General features: G+C 49.1%; 5 protein-coding genes; 3 read left to right on the forward strand and 2 right to left on the reverse strand.

Annotated features, from left to right (window-relative positions):
• Positions 1-4,742: 4,742 nt before the first annotated feature.
• RCC_08333 (uncharacterized protein) lies at positions 4,743-5,996 on the forward strand (the record flags this gene model as incomplete). The annotated part of the gene is made up of 1 exon (XM_023773584.1): positions 4,743-5,996. The coding sequence occupies one exon, from the start codon at positions 4,743-4,745 to the stop codon at positions 5,994-5,996; it is 1,254 nt and encodes a 417-aa protein (XP_023629352.1).
• A 2,374-nt stretch (positions 5,997-8,370) lies between these two features.
• RCC_08334 (related to metallopeptidase MepB) lies at positions 8,371-10,950 on the forward strand (the record flags this gene model as incomplete). XM_023773585.1 has 5 exons in its annotated part: positions 8,371-9,137; positions 9,202-9,521; positions 9,622-9,686; positions 9,798-10,280; positions 10,339-10,950. 5 exons carry the CDS (start codon positions 8,371-8,373, stop codon positions 10,948-10,950), a joined length of 2,247 nt encoding a protein of 748 aa, XP_023629353.1.
• A 1,331-nt stretch (positions 10,951-12,281) lies between these two features.
• RCC_08335 (related to lysophospholipase) lies at positions 12,282-14,341 on the forward strand (the record flags this gene model as incomplete). XM_023773586.1 has 2 exons in its annotated part: positions 12,282-12,333; positions 12,411-14,341. 2 exons carry the CDS (start codon positions 12,282-12,284, stop codon positions 14,339-14,341), a joined length of 1,983 nt encoding a protein of 660 aa, XP_023629354.1.
• Positions 14,342-14,480: 139 nt separating this feature from the next.
• Positions 14,481-15,374, reverse strand: RCC_08336 (uncharacterized protein; the record flags this gene model as incomplete). Its single annotated transcript, XM_023773587.1, has 1 exon — positions 14,481-15,374. One exon carries the CDS (start codon positions 15,372-15,374, stop codon positions 14,481-14,483), a length of 894 nt encoding a protein of 297 aa, XP_023629355.1.
• Positions 15,375-16,132: 758 nt separating this feature from the next.
• Positions 16,133-16,921, reverse strand: RCC_08337 (related to tRNA 2`-phosphotransferase; the record flags this gene model as incomplete). The annotated part of the gene is made up of 1 exon (XM_023773588.1): positions 16,133-16,921. The coding sequence occupies one exon, from the start codon at positions 16,919-16,921 to the stop codon at positions 16,133-16,135; it is 789 nt and encodes a 262-aa protein (XP_023629356.1).
• Positions 16,922-18,306: the final 1,385 nt, after the last annotated feature.

Here is an 18,306-nt window from a genome sequence, read left to right on the forward strand (position 1 = left end):
CCCTAACCCTAACCCTAACCCTAACCCTAACCCTAACCCTAACCCTAACCCTAACCCTAACCCTAACCCTAACCCTAACCCTAACCCTAACCCTACCCTAACTAAACCTCTTACTAGTCTAAACTTCTAGATATATATAGATTATCTTAGTATATAATAAGCATTCCAAAATTAGTAAAAGTATATAATCGAAGATGTCCGAATAGACATCCTCGATTATATAATACTAAGTTAAGGAATTACACTAAGATAGTAGCTAGGGAAGAATTATACTAGTAAGCTATAAAACCGTCCTTCTATACTTAACGGAATCTTAAAAGATCTAGGGAAATGTATATAGTCTATTCTATCCTAAGTAGGAGTATTAGAAAGTGTAGTTATAGAATAGCTATATATCTAACATAATAGAGAGCTAAGTAGCTATAAGGTTATATAACTCTATATAGGGTAAAATCTCTTCTTAGGAGATAGAGACACATCTCTAGATAATTAACTAAATTAATATATTAGTTCCTACTTTTAAGTACTACCTGTCGGAGATAGTAAGCTAGTTAAAGATTAAGATACTCTTTTACTCTACCCCTAAAAATCTGCGAACCTCCGACTAATATTTAATACGCTTCTCTCTTACTACTCTCTCGCTCGACGAACCGTACCTCTTCGCTATAGTCGGGTATACCGGGGACGCTACCTCCGGCTTACTAATCCTCTTCCCCTATTTCTATTTACTCGTCCTCCTTATCTTCCTACTCTTCCTCGGGTACGGGTTCCTATAACTACGGGCTAAACGACCTCTATCCCTAGCTACCTTATAACAACCGTACGAATAGGTCTACTAACTATAAATAATATACTATTAACTCTCCTACCTCGCGGGGGACGAATCGGTAGATACATTTCTACTACTAGCTAGTACTAAACCCCTTATAGTACGATATAACGAACGCTACTATCCCTTAATCGATAAATATGCCGCGATATAAACGGGCGTTCTAGCCGTTAACCTACTAAATGCTAATTAACTCGGTAGCTCGGGCTAGTACTCTACCGGATATATAAACTAATACTAATATACCCTCTTTCTATCGCTTTACCTTTCGTAAATACGCCTCGATAGTATCGGGGTTTAACGCTATAATAGACACTTCTACCCTAAACTACTCTTTTATCTTCTTCTTAACTAATAACCGTCGCGCTATCTACGTCTAGCTATAGACGGGCTATTCGTTCCGCAAATTATTAAAAAAATTCTACTCCTTATCGCCTACTACGTAGTCGTCTACTATAGTATCTATCTAAACTTTTAGTATTTTATCTAGCTACTAACTACCTATACCGGGGCTTATATATAATAAATCTTCTACTAATCGCTAGCGTACGGTATCTAATATGCTATATACCGCCTTCTATAACTCGCCTATACTAAACCGGATCTTCCGTACTAATATAGTATCGTCGCCTACCTAACCGACCTACCTATCGGCGTTCGTAGTATATCGGATCCTTATTCTATATATCTTCTAGGTGTATATAGTATTAATAGGCTACGGGCTACCTCTAAACGCGGTTATCGTTATAAATGCTTCTATATCTCTCTAAACTAACTCGTAGATAATAAGTACCCTCTACCGTACGACGGCTATATTAACGCCGGCCTATACCTATATAGTAACGTAATCTTCGCGTAAACGCTACGTACGGCGGACGACTATAGCTCGCGCGGTAGTAATTACGGCTACTAACGTAGGTATATAATTAATAGCTAGTACCTATCCGTTCTTCTCCCTATATACCCCTAATACGGCTAACCCGCTTAATAACCTACTCTCGTATTCGTTATCTCCTAACGGGTACTAGAATATAGCGATCTAAAATACTAAACTCGTATTAATAATGTCCTCTCTAGTATTAGTAACGTTCCCTCTCCCTACGCTAGAACTAGTTCTAGATAGCGGGCTCGACGGATAATCCTCTTCTCTACGGGCGGTATATCGTAACTTCTTTAACGCCTACGTTTACTAGGGTATTAATCGATATACTAGCCGGACGGTCTTAGGTTCGGTACGCTAAATATACCGTAAAATCTTTACGAATACGGCGGTATACTTCCGAATCGTCTATACCTTCTACTTTCCGTAAAACGGCCGGTTACTATCTAGTATACTATTCTCCCGCCGATAGACGTATTATAACGTATACCGGCCTACGATCTCGGCGCGGCTAGTATTAAACGATCGCCGAATTAATAATGCGGTACTAGTATATACTCTTCTTAAACCTTCCTCGCTATCCTCTCCTTCCTTCTCTAAACTAGTCTCCTCGGCGTCGTTTAGATCTAAATCTAACCTATCGCCGCTTAGGTCTAAATCTAACCTAACATCTTCCTATACCTACTTTACTACCTATACCTTAAACTAGCTAATATACTTCTCCTATCCGGTATGTTCTAACTATAAATTAGGCTCGTACCGGCTACGTTCGTTCTACTCCTACATTTTAGCGTTCTAAAATTCTTTTAACATTCCCTCTACCTATATATCGGCCTTTATAATAGTATTATTAACGACGGAATCCTATCCGGATAGTAGTACGACCTAAATAGCGAAATGCCTCTTCTAAATACCGCTCTTAAAAAATTACTAGTATAGTTAATTTATAACCTATAACTAGCCTATCTCTTCGGGGATTCCTTTACGTCGATAGCTACCTCTAGTACGCGGGTTCTCCTAACTATACTATATACGGTAATACTTTTATATACCGCTTCTCTTATAATATACCCGGCTATACTCTTCGTTACTAACCTATATAATACACCTTAACCCGTTATTATATACTAGTAATCTAACTATAGCCGTACTACTCGTATCGGGATATCTTACCTCCTCCGGTATACGGGTAATAGCGGATAATCCGGCGATAAACTCGATAATCTACTAGCGCTACTACTTAGTAACGGTCTTATAGTTAGCGACGATATAGCCCTAAATCTAGGCTAGATTAACGGTATATCTATATCGCTTATAAACTATAATCCGATACTCGGTATAGTAAACGAATATTTTATCGAATACTTCTATTACGCTATCGCTATCGTACTAATATACTCGTAGTATTCTATCTCTTCTTTTAAATTATATATACGCGCCTAGCTATTACGAATCTCGCGCGTGCTTAATCGTACTCCCTATCTAAACCTTACCCCCTATACGACTCGACTCGTTACGTATCGCCTCGGGTCTACTATCTAATCTAAATAGACGTCGTACGCCCGGCCCTTAGGTAGACGTCGCGTGCCCTACTTAGCTAGTCCTTACGCGGAATATTACTTTCTTCCTACTACTTCTATAATCCGTCGCCGACGACGAGGTAGCGCTCGGATAGACTTAGATACTTCGCGGATTTATAATTCTACGATATACTCGAAGCTATCTAAACGTTAGAAATATACGATAAAGGGAACCTATTAGGATTAACCTATTAGGATTAACCCCTTTAGGGTCGTAACCCTAACTTTGTTTATATAAGGCCGCTATTAGGATTAACCTAATCCTAATAGTAGATTATAGGTAGGTAGGAGGTAGACGGAGTAGAGAGAAGTTAGTAGGAGTTCGACTACTCTAGACCTAAGAGATCGCTTACTTACGCGTAAGTTAGTAGGAGATAGTAGGTATTAGCGGGAGATAATCGCTTATCTAGGCGGGATAGATATAGTATATAGATAGCTAAACCGTATACTTTTTAGTATAAGGGACGTCGGATAGGGTTAGAGAAAGGCTATAATAGTACTCGATAGATAGTAGAGGTATCGTAGGTATATTACTACCGTTAAATACTAGGTTAGTCGTTTTCTATTAGTACGTTTTACGATAATTTACTATATATATACTATTTAGCGATATAGCGCGTATACGAAAACGTATAGAATACGTACTCTAATATTAGCGCTTCTACTATAGGTATATACTAAGATAGTACGGCGTATATATCGTTAGATATATTAGATAGTAGTAAAGGGTTGAATTTATAGTATACTAAAGTAACTACTAAAAGTCCTTAGACGTTTTACCTAGGAATAAGCTATTTATATAAATTATTAGTATAATTCTATTAGCTGCGGTATATAGCGGGAGATAGCGTAACTTAGCGGGATTACGCGGAAGTTCGGCTTCCCGGTAAAAAAACGGATAAGGACCCTAAGATAAATAGAAGCGGGGTTTCTCCGACCTCCCTACGTCTCTCTACTACTTGTGTTACCCGCGGCGATGTTTATTAAACGGAAGAGCAATATCGGTAGAAAGAAGCTCGTAAAAAAGACTAGTACTACTTGCCTACTAATAGTGCCGAAGCAAACACATCAAGTGTAAAAGCGGCAGCCCTTCGTGTATAAGATGTTCTTTAATCAGCGTGGGCTGCACTTACGTCCCGTCGCGACGAGGTCTGTACGCCCGGAATCACGCTCCCCATGCATCGCAAGCTGCAAGTACGCTCCCGACTTGCGTCGCATCGCCAAGTCCTTCACAACCAGGAGATGGGACCGCGACAGCAACGCCAGATCCTCGTGGCCCAGCCGTCAACTCTATGGAGATTGACTCGATCCACACCTCCATCCAGCGAGATCACATGGTGGGTCTCTACTACTCGCATCTTCACGCTTCGCATCCTATGCTCGTGCCACGCCATTCTTCTCGTCACAAGAGTATCCCAACCACTTGGTTCTCGCCGTCTGCTTCGCCGGCCAAATGTTTTCGGCGAATCCCCCATCTGCTGCAACACTGCAAGTAGCAGTCTCCTTGGTATCCTCCGAGCATGGTCTCTCCATCCACAAGATTCAGGCTCTGGTACTGCTCGCGATCGTTCTTATGGGCGTGGGCCAAATGAAGCAAGCCGATGATTGCGTTCAAAAAGCTGCTGAACTGGCGCACAGCTCGGATTTGCGATGTATGGATGTCAACATCTCTCCATCGAACAGTCATGATATCAGGGATGAGAGTTTCCGTCGGTCGTGGTGGGAACTATACACAATCGACGCCCTGCTCGCACTACTCCGACATCGAGCACCAGCTTGCACACCGACGGTATCACACCCGACTCCATTTCTACCGCGTTCCGAAGGCCTCTTCGATTCGGATTCACTCTGCCGTGCCGACCTCGTTGCCTATGCGGCATTGGAACTCCAGATGTTTGTCCGACCAGCGCTAGACATCTCATCTTACGCCCATCGCGTGGAGGCCGCTGACATCGTCCGTCAGGTCTGTTTGCTCTTCATCGGATACGAGCATGACATAGACGCAATGGAAGCAGCCAACGATGTTATCGCCGCCTGGAACTTCAGGATGTCGGCAGCATCTTTCGCATCCACGACTCTACCAGGAACTGTGGACAGCTTGCTACTCCAAGCCCACTTACTAGTCCAGACTGCAGCTCTCTTCTTGTACTTCCCACGCAGCGATCTCTCCGTTTCTTCACCAGCTCCCGTGGATCTCACATGTATCGGAAAGCGCWCCCAATCGTTGGAGACTTCTGGACAACATACTATTCGTGTAATTGCCGCTTCGAAGATTTTAGGCCGGATTGCAACATTGCCTTGGCTTCAGACGAGCAATAGCCCCCTAATGATATTTGGAATGGTCTTGGGATCTGCTGTACAGATCTCCGCAGCTTCCAACAGCCAAGCAAGTGACAACCAACCCGGTTTGCAGACGATTCGACGGAAAGCTGTGTTGATGCTTAGCGCACTAGAAGCGATTGGCGATACCTGGCCGCTGTCCCTTGAGGTGTTCAACCTCTTCCGACCAATTGCCAAATCGATTTTTGAAGTCGCATTACAGCCTGTGCCTTCCCATATAGGTCTATCGACTTCTGATAGTGGCGTGGTCGTGGATGAGGTGCCACCTGAAGGCAACCAGATGGGCTCTTCCGACGCAGCTTTCCACAACGTTGATTGGGTAGACTTCTTTGCGTCCTTCAACGATGCGGACTCTTTGCTCCCTTAGAGGGCTCGCATATCTCAACCGAGGCGAGCGGAGTGAAGGGATCTTCGTGGATAGCTCCGAGTAGCTCCGTGAACACTACAGACCGAGGAGTGGCTCCATTGGCTCATCATGCGTCTGAGTGCTGTTGTATGCATGTAGAAACTTTGGCAAGACCTGGGCTGGCCGTCATTTACTCCACTAACTCCACGACATGGCCCAGCTAAGACACCGCGCCAATTCAAACGGCACAAACTTTGTCCATTGATTCGAACCCCATGTTGCCGGGAACACCGTGCTCAATACTGGCATCTCATCAGGAGGTCCGGGGGCCACATTTGTAGAACTGATACCCGTCCCAGAGAAAGGACCTGAGCTATTCCATCTCGCTGACCGCAGCCTCTTCAGACTACACGAGATGGAAATCAAGAGAAATACGACCAGTGCATCAATCCAGGCTCTTCCAGCGGTCGTCGGGCTTCAGACCTTTGCTTCAGTCCGTGAAGCCGCAGAGGGAGTCTGCGCCAAGGTCAGCGGTACTGACGTGCTTGTGGACAACACTAGCATCATCGGCCCATCGCACTCGGAAGCTACTGTTGGCATTGAGTCTGTCTTCCAATCCAATCGCCTGTCGCGCTTCCTCCTCACGGATCCTCTTATGGAGAAACTTCTCGCGGCGGAGGGCCCGGGATGGCCATTGTCAGTAGCGACAGCTATCGATTGGGTCATGTGAGATTCAATGACTACAACTTCCCAGAAAGGAGGCCGAACCCGGTGAACAATCGCCCGACCAACTGACGATAGTGGAGGATGGGGTATTTATACGATCCTTGGAAAGCCCACGGCCAGTCGAAAGGCGCAACCCATACCGTCCGACAACTCGCCACACTTTTAGGCCAAAAGGTCTCCTCGCCATTGTTATTCATCCAGGCTTCAATTTGAGTAGTAGTGTGGAGATTCGTCTCGACGACAGCCTGTTTTCGGGCTGCAGCCGCTAAATCGCCAGATTGGTGCTCCGTGGGGCTAGTCCGGCTCTAATGTCATTGACAGTTACCAAAAAATTACGACGCGCGGGTTTTGCCGCATTCTGCCCAGACATCACAGAGATCTGAGGCCGCAGAAGTAACGATTGCATTCCACGTGCTGATCGCTACGTTGTAGAATTCAGCGGCGGGTACTTGTGGAAGCCTAGGAGATGTCCCATATCCTAACTAAGACATCTATCCGTAGGTCATTTATGAGCTCGAGCAGCGAAATTGCTGGCAATTGAGTGAGAAGTTTATGGGTGAAACGTTTGACACTTTCGGAATGAGCAAGCCTGTCTCTCAGCACCTGTAAGTTGAAATGTTCGGCCAAGAACCGCACGTCCCAAGCAGCCTAAATTGGAGCCAGAGATGTTTCATATGAGAAGTACGTATGTCGGGGTCCCCACACGAAAGTGTAGCATGGTTGGCCCTTCCGAGTGGCTGAAGATGCCAACATCAACAATCGGATCCGTCGGAGTATTCTTTCGTAGCATGACCTCTTCGAGGCAATGCGGTCGGTCCATTCAACACCCTTACACTCCGAACGATCGAACCAAACTTGATCAGGGGTTCTTGGCACTCAGCCTAGACGCACGAGGTGAGGTCTTGACACACAAGGATGCCCTAGATGATGGCTCTTGCCGGACGACCCGGCTTACTACGCAATTTCCAGGTTCAAGGTCCGACATCGGCTGGACGCTGGCAGAGCCTGAAAAGTCTTGGAAATCAAGCGATCTCATGCCACTTTACTGCTTTTTTGAGTACTGAACACATGGGCGTGAAACTCTCATGTACCAGACTAGCAAGGCCTAGGATGAACAACGTCCATTTGCATCACTTGATTGGTGCAATTGAGGATTTACGACCAGCTCCCACATTGCGCGGGGAAAATCGTTGGTGTCAGCTACTCAGAGGATTTGTCTCTCCGACTTCAGGTTGTCCGTGTACTGGATTCGACTTTACAGCACCAGTGAGCCCTAACGACGTGTTGGGGCTTCTGATATCGTAGTCACATCTGATACATTGCTGTTCGGGGTTCACGATACCCTGGAACAGCTGATCCCGAATGGCCCAACACGTGGTGAACTCTTCAAGGTTCCCTTTCGCGAGCAAATTTCGCAGGAGACTCTCACCACCGCGGGTGATTACTCGGGATGGCCAGGCTCGACCCTTGCCTTTGGGCGACCAGGTTCAGCACTCTTACTTAAAAACATACATCCGCCAGGTTGCATCCAAGGTATGGGCCTGCACCCTTCATACGACAGCTCTCACCCTTAGTCATTCATTTTGTCCACTCCCGCGATCATCCGTTCCTTTCAATACAGTCTTCTTTCTATCATCAATTCATTCAACGCAGCGAGCGTACCGCAAGCATGGTCAGCAGCCGCTCCCACTCAGCATGGTGGCGCACCTTGCTACCAGCGCTTTTGTTCGCCTCTTCGACATCCGCCGCAGCGATCAAGCGTCAGAATCAGGATCCGCCCCAGAAGMCACTGAAGTTCAATTTGACTCTTGCGGACTTCAACGCCACGTTGGAAAAGTACCTCCCTGTCAGGCTGTCTGCTAACACGGAAGCTCTGAAACCCAGCGTGGAAGAGGCGACCTTTGAGAACACTGTCCAAGTTCTATCGGATCGGATCAACGAGGCAAACCTCATCATGACTCCCCTCTACGTGTATGGCAACCTGGGTGACACCCCAGAACTCCGACAAGGCGTCAACGCTGTCTTCTCACGGGCCAGCGAAATCTTACGCAACTCCACCGCCGACCCGAACCTGTACGCGCGACTCGAAAAGGTCTACAAACAATTCGAGCAGGACAACAAGCTGGATACAGCCGAGGGTATCCTCGCCAAAGGCTGGTTCGACAGTGTCAAATCTGCCGGTGCCGGCTTTCCTCAAGGCCCAGCAAGAGACAGATTTCTCCAACTCGGCAAGGAAATTGGCGACAACCAGGACACCTTCCAACAAAATGTACAAAGCATCAACACCACGATGTGGTTCACTCGTGAGGAACTGGATGGAGTCAAGTCTCAAGATCTGGACAACTTGATCAAAGGGGAAGGCGAGAACGCTGGCAAGTTCGGAATCGACTTGGCGTCAACCACCGACTACTCGAAAGTGCGAGGATGGGCCAAAAGGTATGTCTTACTTCCAGACGACAATATGACATCGAGGATGCACCTGACACATCGAAAATCTCAGGCCAGACATACGCCAGAACATGTCCTTAACAGCCTCTAGTCTAGTCCCCGAGAATATCGACATCTTCAGAGAGACCCTGGGCCTTCGCGACGAACGTGCTCGGTTGCTCAACTATACCAGCTTTGCAGACTCTGCTTTCTCGGGGTYATTCTCAATGGCCTCAAGTGTGACGGCGGTAACAGACTTCTTGCAGGACCTTCAAACAAGATTGTACCCCAAGGGACAGGAAGAGTTGCAGGAGATCAACGAATTCGCCAAGCAAGAAAATGCGACTGCCAGGTCAGCGTTCTATTGGGWCTCTTCTTACTATGGACGCTTGAGTGAGTAAACAAAGCGATGGCGCCCATCGTGGCAATCACGGGCTTCACCACAGCTTGAGTATGCCTAGAGGTCTTGCTCATTTTTTGTCTTTGCTCCTAGTGAACGAAAAGAAGTACAATCTTTCCTCGGATTCGACCAACCCTTGGTTTCCAGCCGAGAATACCGTAAGCAAATGCAATGAACTGTGGCTTAAAGGCTCAGCGCGAGCGTTCCCTCCTACCATTCTGCAAGTTTGACATAACAGTCAGATTGCTGACCACTCGTTCCATTTTTAGGTCATGGAGATACTCAAGATGTACTCTGACATTTACGGCTTCGACTTCAGAAGAGTCGAAGGCGACGCTCTCGCCCGCCTCTCTCCGACTGGCAAGGTAGAAGACCTCTTCTGGCACAAAGACGTCCAGTTGTATGCCGTGTGGGAAACCGTGGACCCGACCGAGTTCGTTGGATATCTATATCTCGATCTCTACGATCGTCCTGGAAAAGCTCCTGGAGCCTACATGTTCCCGCTCGAGGCTGGCTACATCAAACCCGATGGCGATCGTCATTATCCTACGACTGCTCTGGGAACCAATTTCAAGCAGGCACGCAACGCTAGCGATACTCCTGCTCTGCTCGCTGGTGGTGAAATGCAAACCTTGTTCCACGAGTTGGGCCACTKCATGCACCAACTCTCGTGCCGCGTTCGATATGCCGCTCAATGCGGTACCAACGGTACCCCGAACGACTTCTTGGAGATGCCCAGTCAGATGATGGAGGTCAGTAGCTCCGCTGTTTCCATTTCACCACCGCATTCAACTAACCTCTCACCACCAGAATTACTGGTACGAGCCCACCGTGCAGAGACGCCTTAGCAAGCACTGGTCCTATCTCAGCCCCGCCTACCTTGCTCTTTGGAAGAAGCAAAACCCGGGTCAGGAGCAGCCACCCGAGTCTATCCCGGAAGACATCAGCAACGCCGTTGTCCAAGCCCGCAGCAGTCAACGTGCGTTGGGCGAACTTGGCCAAGTCTTCTATGGAACTTACGACATGACCCTTCACACCGCCAACTCCACCGAAGAAGCCAACAAGACCGACACCACCTACCTCTACAACAAGATGTTCCTGGAAATTGAGGGTTTCCCAGGATCTGAAAGCCTGACGGAGCCCRAGAACTACACCAGGACGTGGGGCCAAACCCAGTTCACCCACCTCATGGGAGGCTACGAAGCTGGCTACTACTCCTACCAGTGGAGCAAGGTGTACGCCAAGGACATCTTCTACTCCAAGTTCAAGCAGAATCTGTTCAACGGCACTGTGGGCAGGGATTATCGCGAGAAGGTGCTGGCGCCAGGTGGGTCGAAGAATCTGACAGGTCTGTTCATCGACTTCTTGGGCAGGGCGCCAACCGCGGACGCTTTCTACAAGGATCTGGGAATTGAGGCGTGAAGAGGATTTTCTTCTTGATCGGTGTGGTCCTACTCGTTCGTTGCTGGGCGGTTCGAAGCAAATTGCAATTCTGTGAATTCAAGAAAGGCGGGCGGGACGTCGTGTTTTCCATTCTTTCGCCCTACCGGGCTTTGTATTTGACTTGGTGTCCTCATTGCATTTCACACATCCGTCCTTTGTCGTTGATGTTGTGACTGAGCGATGTCTCTTGACGGGAACTAACGTGGATGACGCACTCGATTCGGTAAGTTTTGAGTGGTCGTAGTGCTCTGCTGAATCTTGTCCCATCCAAGCCATCGTGGTTGCTGTGCCCGCAGGAGGCAGCGGATATCGGGAGGTACGGAGTACACAAGCCGAGTCTCGATTGATTGTCCTCTTTCACTGACAGCACAGGGTGCGGGTAGCTTAATTCTGTATGACGGAAGACTCGAGAAGCTCAGCGCCGAGCAACAGGTACACGGAAGCACAAAGTACAAGTCCTCCTTCGGAAATTCCAGTATAAAACAGCCATGACATGTGCAGAATCATGGGATGCAGACAGATGCAGCAGAGCACGTCAGACAGAGCACAGCCTCGATCGGATCGGTGTTTGTGCCGACTTCCCCAAGGCTGTGCGAACCCTGGCCATGCCTCCTACATACCAACCAACGCATACCATACCTTTTGTACGTACGGTCCGACTCAGCCATCATGTGCTGCTGACGTTTCAAAGAACGGCTGAACTTTGAAGCTGCCGTATCTGCGTGTCACTACCGGCGAAGATCCTCGCTCGCGTGAAGATCCTCAGGCTGCCGATCCGGATGCAGCGGCGGCGCGACGGATGGACGATGATGAACGAAGGATGGGAGACGTGGCTGGCTTTGCCTCCACACTTGCCCTTTACAGCAAACGCGAGACCGTATTCCATGCATGACGAAGTGTCGACTCCGTCCATGTACGAAGCAACCGTTTCTGTAGGTACTCCTCCGCAAAGGGTGCAAGGATGCGAAGAATATCACGCACCACCGCCTCTCCAATCCAATCCAGCCTTGAAAATGGGATAGGGGTTTCATTCACGCAGCAGGAATCATGCCCCAGGCGTTTGCGTTTCACCCTCCAAACGTCATTGGTTTCTTATTTCTGGGACAAACACAACTCGGAAATACCGGGAGAGGCAATTTCAATCAAGCTACGCGGCGTGGCCGCGGAAAACGCCCCGAGCTTAAACGAGGAGGATGCGCGGCCAGCACATATAGATCGCCCTCCCCAAATATGGCTCAGCTCCCACGGCGTATTGTTCGTTGCCTGCAAGACCTTGTATCTCTTCCGTTGTGTTGCATTCACTCCCCAGCATGAAGTATTCTCCATTGCTGGCCGCTAGTGCGGTGCTCGCCCCAGCTGCAGGTACGCATATTCTAGCTCACCTCCCCCTGGTCGTGATGGTCCGGCCCGACTAATCTTCCATTCTACCGTGGTAGCAGCACGAGTTCTGCAACCCGAAGAACGAGCCGTTCAACTTCTCTCCAGAGCTCTACCCGCCAACCAACCCCATGGCTACACACCTCAAACGGGTTCATGTCCCTCCAACACCCCATCAATTCGATCCGCCGAGAATCTCTCCCAAAACGAAACGCAATGGCTGAAGACGCGACGATCGGCGACCATTGATCCCATGCGAGATCTGCTGGGTCGCATGAACATCACCGGCTTGGATACGAATCAATATATTGACAACCACCGTGACAATGCAAGCGCATTGCCAAACATTGGTATTGCAGTATCAGGAGGTGGATACCGGGCAATGTTGAACGGCGCAGGGTTGATTCAGGCGTTTGACAGCAGAAGCAACAATGCAACCAGCGCCGGTCAGTTGGGTGGTCTGCTGCAGTCAGCAACCTATCTCTCCGGTCTGTCAGGAGGCAGTTGGCTCGTGAGCTCGCTCTACGCAAACAACTTTACCTCCATCGACGATATTCTCGCTCAAGATACATCTGACGATGACTCGGGAAACTTGTGGCAGTTGGGAAACAGCATTTTTGAAGGTCCAGACACTGGTGGTATTCAGCTGCTTGACTCTGTGGGATACTTGAAGTCGCTGGTCGACAACGTATCTGACAGAGAAGATGCTGGCTTCAACACCACCATCACGGATTACTGGGGCAGGGCATTGAGCTACCAGCTCGTCAACGCTACCGATGGCGGTCCTGCGTATACCTTTTCCTCCATTGCGCAACAGGATTGGTTCACAAGCGGCAGTGTGCCACTTCCCCTCGTCGTGGCGGACAACAGGGCTCCCGGTCAGAAGATCGTCTCCGCCAACTCCTCCGTCTTCACATTCTCGCCATGGGAGATGGGCAGTGATGACCCCAACACATATGCATTTGCACCGCTGAAGTATGTGGGAACCAACTTTACCGATGGTTCGCCAGAGAACAAGGACAAATGTGTCACTGGGTATGACAATGTCGGATTCGTCTTTGGGACATCCTCCTCCCTCTTCAACGCCATCGTCTCGAGAGTTGACTCTGCGAACAACCCAGGAGGTGCATTCACTGGAGTTGTTCTCGACGCAGTGCAAAAGGTTCTCGGCAAGATTGGCAAAGCCCAGGAAGACATTGCTGACTGGGTGAACCCATTCTACCACTACAACAATGGCTCCAACGTCAACTCCATGGACGAGACCCTCACACTGGTTGACGGCGGMATGGATGGTCAGAACATTCCTCTCCACCCCCTCATCCAACCCAACCGTGAAGTGGACGTCATCTTCGCCGTTGACAGCTCCGCCGACACAAATGCCACCTGGCCAACGGACAAGAGCGCTGCCAACTGGCCCAACGGACAGAGCATGGTGTCCACCTACGAGCGAAGTCTTTCCAAGATCGCCAACGGGACCTCTTTCCCCGCAGTCCCAGACATCAATACCTTCATCAACAACGGCCTTGCCAACAAGCCCACATTCTTCGGCTGTGACGCGAAGAACACCACAGGTCCAACCCCTCTAGTGGTCTACATTCCCAACGCTCCATACGTTTATCAAAGTAACTACGCCACCTTTGACCTGCAGTACAACGACACCGAACGCAACGCCATCATCCTCAACGCCTACAACGGTGCCACGCAAGGAAACGGAACTCTAGACGCCGAATGGCCAGCATGTGTGGGCTGTGCAATCCTCTCTCGTAGTTTCGATCGCACCAACATCGCCGTTCCGGATATCTGCACCAAGTGTTTCGATCGTYACTGCTGGGACGGATCGTTGAACAGCACGCAACCCGGTGACTACAACCCTCAACTCAAAATCGCCGATGCCGAAGTCAAGGTGAAGAAGAGTGGAGCTGGCGTCTTGACTGGCTCCGTTGGTTTCGCTTTGCTGGCGGCGGCATTGGTATCTGGTCTTGCAATTTTCTAGTTTACAGTGTCCACCCTCTCTACCAGCGAGTCTTGGTTTCAGCCGTATATACACATGAACATAATGAAGATATCATTCACATGTGAGCTTCTTTCTCCCGTGCGATGAGATATCTAAGTTTTAACAGGCTTTACTGTCCTCAAGACGAACTACCACCAATAAATCCCACATCTTGATTCACCCACACAGCAGAATCACATCTCGTCTCCCCAGTCAAAGTAAATCTCTCGGTATCATTCTTCTTGAACCCCCCAAAACAATGAAACGGCCGATCATCCCCGGGACTTCCATTCCGCCAACAAACAGTATTACAAGGATTCATCTCATTCTGCGTAGCATTAAGAGCGTTTTGCGCCACACACATGCGAATACAATCATTCAGACTCGAAGCCTTCTCTCCCATAATCGTGAGAGGAGCAAGTGTTCCGAAAGAATCCCCACAAGATTTGCGCCAGAGGAGCGGGGGCGAGTCTTCGCTTCCACTGTTGACGGCGTACGCGGTACCGTTCGAGGAAGGACAATCGGAGAAAGCAGTCTCGGTGGGACTGACGTCTATTGTGCTGGTGGTGACGTCCACCGTAATGGTAGTTGTGGGTGTGATGGAGGGCTGTCCGATAACGCCTCCAGTAGGACCGATATTGCCAGTAATGTATCCTGTTCGACCCAATTGTCCCTGAGGAGTACCCGAGGAGTCATTATTCTTCCGCGATGCCTGAGTTCCACCTACACCACCGCCAACCGCAGCGGCTATCACCACAAGTATCGCAAGTGCACTCAGGAGATATATTCGCCGTCGAGTGAGCTCCATTCCACAACATGTCCTTCTCTTCGGTTTGGTGTGCTCATCATCATCTTGTGTCTCTGGTTCAGCCAACATTTTCCCCGTCGTACTCCATTCTTCGTCTTGCCCATCGTATATCTTGTGTGAATTCTTCTCATTCTCTCCGGGAACGACGACTTTCTCTTGTGATGGCACGACTTCGGGAGCATCGTAGTCATGTACGACCTCCAGGTCCGAGTATTTGTGCGACATTGTCCGTCCAGCAGAGTGACGTACTTCAAAGCCTGAAGATATCACAAGGTCTGGGGAGTACGTGGAGATGGCAAGCTACAGCCTTCGATACGCTTTGGAGGGAGTGTTATTTGAGAATGTAGCTACAGAACACCACACATGTGCAGTTGTGCATCCTGCAGAGTGCACCGCCGAGCCAGCCATGCCATCATTCATCACAACTTTGATCCTACGCTGGTCCACAAACAATGGCATGCCTTGGCGAAAGCAAGAAGGTAGACGGGCGAATCCCAAAGCTGTATAGACGCCACCTGTGAGGCTGGGAATGCACTTCCTGCAGTATYCTGTGGAGTAGTCCAATCAGCCACGTGCGTAGACGAGCATGCAGCTGAAGGATCCGATGGTGGAAAGATCTGCAATTCCACCCCATCAACACGGCCTCGATCAGGATTCGCCATGTCCTTTTTATAGAGATGATCAAGACCCAGAGGAGCGTTCAAGTCGACTGCTTTTGTCGATGACAGCCAGCGGGGTTTTCCGGTCAATTTTGACTGTTGTTCTTCATAGGACCGCATGGCTGATTGCTGTGGAGGATCACATCGATGAGGAATGGCCGAATGGTATGGAACACTTCCCAGTTTGCTCTGTTCGCAGCGCAAAGGACCACTACTCGTCCGATGGTTGACCTCAGTCAGGTTGCGCATGTTGATTCCGCGGTGATTTGGCGGAGTAGAGCAACCTGGGTGCTCCCCTGGGTGATGATAGATCTCCATCTTGCCTCATGATTTGGTATTCCCCTTCTTCGCCCACTTCTCCGGAGCTTCCTTGACCACCTTGCCGTCCTCCAGCAAAACACCCTCGCCGGTCCGGTCCTCGACGCGCTTGAAGTATTCCAAGGGGATCAAACCGTCAACATTGCCTGCACTCAAGATGACCCCGTTATCGCTCAACCAGAACTCAACACCCGCTTCCATTGCCTTTTTGATGTCCAAAAACATCAGGATGGTAGAAGACTTTCTCATACCGGAAATCACAGGCGCTTCATCGCCGGCACTGCCTGCTTCAACCACCGACTTGAACCCTTCCGGCAAACCCGAAGCGAAATGCACATGATTTCTCCCCATTGGCTTCAGACCGCCCGATGCAGCAATCAGCAGCCAGGCAGAATGTGTCGTTCCGTGAACTGCACTTTCCGGCGCATTCTCCGCCGTGATGGGTTGCAACAGTCCCTCTGACTCGACCTTGAGACTGTGTCCCTGATTGGCACGAATGAGGTAGTCTTTGGGATTGGAACTCGTTGGATCCACACTTTCCGAGGCTGGAGTCAGGGTGAAACGCTGCTTGTCGTTGTCGCGAACGATTTCCTGCACCTCCTCCAACGTGACCTTGAGGGATTGAATGTTTCTGTTGGAAAGAACATCCGAGACGCTAATGAAACCTCCTTCTTGGAGTTGCAGGCCTTCCTTCTCCGCGCCGTGGCGGAGAAGCCAGGAAAGCTTCTTGGACACTTGCACTTCTCGTGTCGGCGCCGCTCTGCCGCCCGATTTGCCGCCTCGACGAGACGACATGATGAGGGTGTAGTTTCTGGTATCGATGAATAAAGCAAAGAACGGGCAGCCAAATGTCAACGCAGTTGATGTTCGATGCAGTTGCATTGATTGACTCATGATCCGACTTGGAAATGGACTTTTCCGGTATGTACAGTCATCCGCGATGACTCGGCATACCTTCCCAACTAGTGTGCAGCCTTGACTATATATCTTCCACATTCTCTTCTCCAGTAAATACAACAGATTGGGCCTCGATGCGGTCGTGTCAATCGATTGACCCCGCTCTGGCTGGAAAGTCACGACCGAAAGTAAGGTACCTATTGCCCAACACGACCGGACTGAAGACACCCAATCGTCCAGTCCGTCCACAAGTTGAGGCTTTGACATGGTCAATAGAGAGTAGCATTCTTCAAGAAGCTCGTGGCAAGATGCTAGGAGGACCGATTGCAACGAYAACCTTTGCTTCCACAATTTTCTCCTTCTCCTTGCTCGGCATTTGACATTTACTGCCATCTCTGCTCTCAACTGAGCCCATATATAAGAGAAACTCGAGAGACACTTACAACGAGCGAACAAATCCAACAGACGACGACATCTGGGGTTTGATTAGTATGGCGCGCTGTCTTACTTCACCGCGAGCATCGAGTACGATGGAAAAGGCCAAGATCGGGCTGCAGATGCAACTGTAACTGATCCTGAGCGAAATGCGATCTTGAAAGCAGTATCACTCCACTTGTCATTCCTTTACCACCCTTTGCCAGGTTTATTCCGAGAGACAAAAGAGATGGAGTCTGTTATGAGCAGAATTACAAGACGTGAGCAAATGCTCGTCCTCTTCGCAGGGCAACAGTGAGATCGAGAGTCTGGCCGATCTTAAACTGATCGGGAGGCAATATCAACTGTTCACCCTGAATGCGCCACCCTGGGTTCTTCCGACACATCTTTGCTTATGAGCTTGGAACGTAGTGATYGAATAAACGAAAGCCAGTCTCATTTGTCAACATAATGGCCATGAAGATTTGGTCCGACAACTCCAGCACACCAGGCGCATCCATCGCCACAGGAGCGAAGTCGGCAAAGGCCCGAGGACTCCAAGCTCGCTCCTTGCAACTCACAGAGGAGTGATTGCCAGCGCTAGTCTCCTACGATGTTGGAGGATCGACACATCTGATTCAAGAAACCTCGTCCCTCATGCTCTGCGACGCAACTGGCGACCCATATCATCTCGCTCATCATTGACYCTCTAGATGCCGGACTGACTCTTTCTGGACACTTTCTCGTAATCTTCAGCCGACCCGCAATCTTCACAGGAGGCTTCGATTGTGGAAGGTGGTAGATACTCCAACCTTTCCAACATTGGCGCCGACATATGTTCGACCCAGTGGATATGCTTTTGCATATGC

Source organism: Ramularia collo-cygni, assembly GCF_900074925.1.
Source record: "Ramularia collo-cygni strain URUG2 genome assembly, contig: RCC_scaffold14, whole genome shotgun sequence".
NCBI classification, from domain to species: domain Eukaryota; kingdom Fungi; phylum Ascomycota; class Dothideomycetes; order Mycosphaerellales; family Mycosphaerellaceae; genus Ramularia; species Ramularia collo-cygni.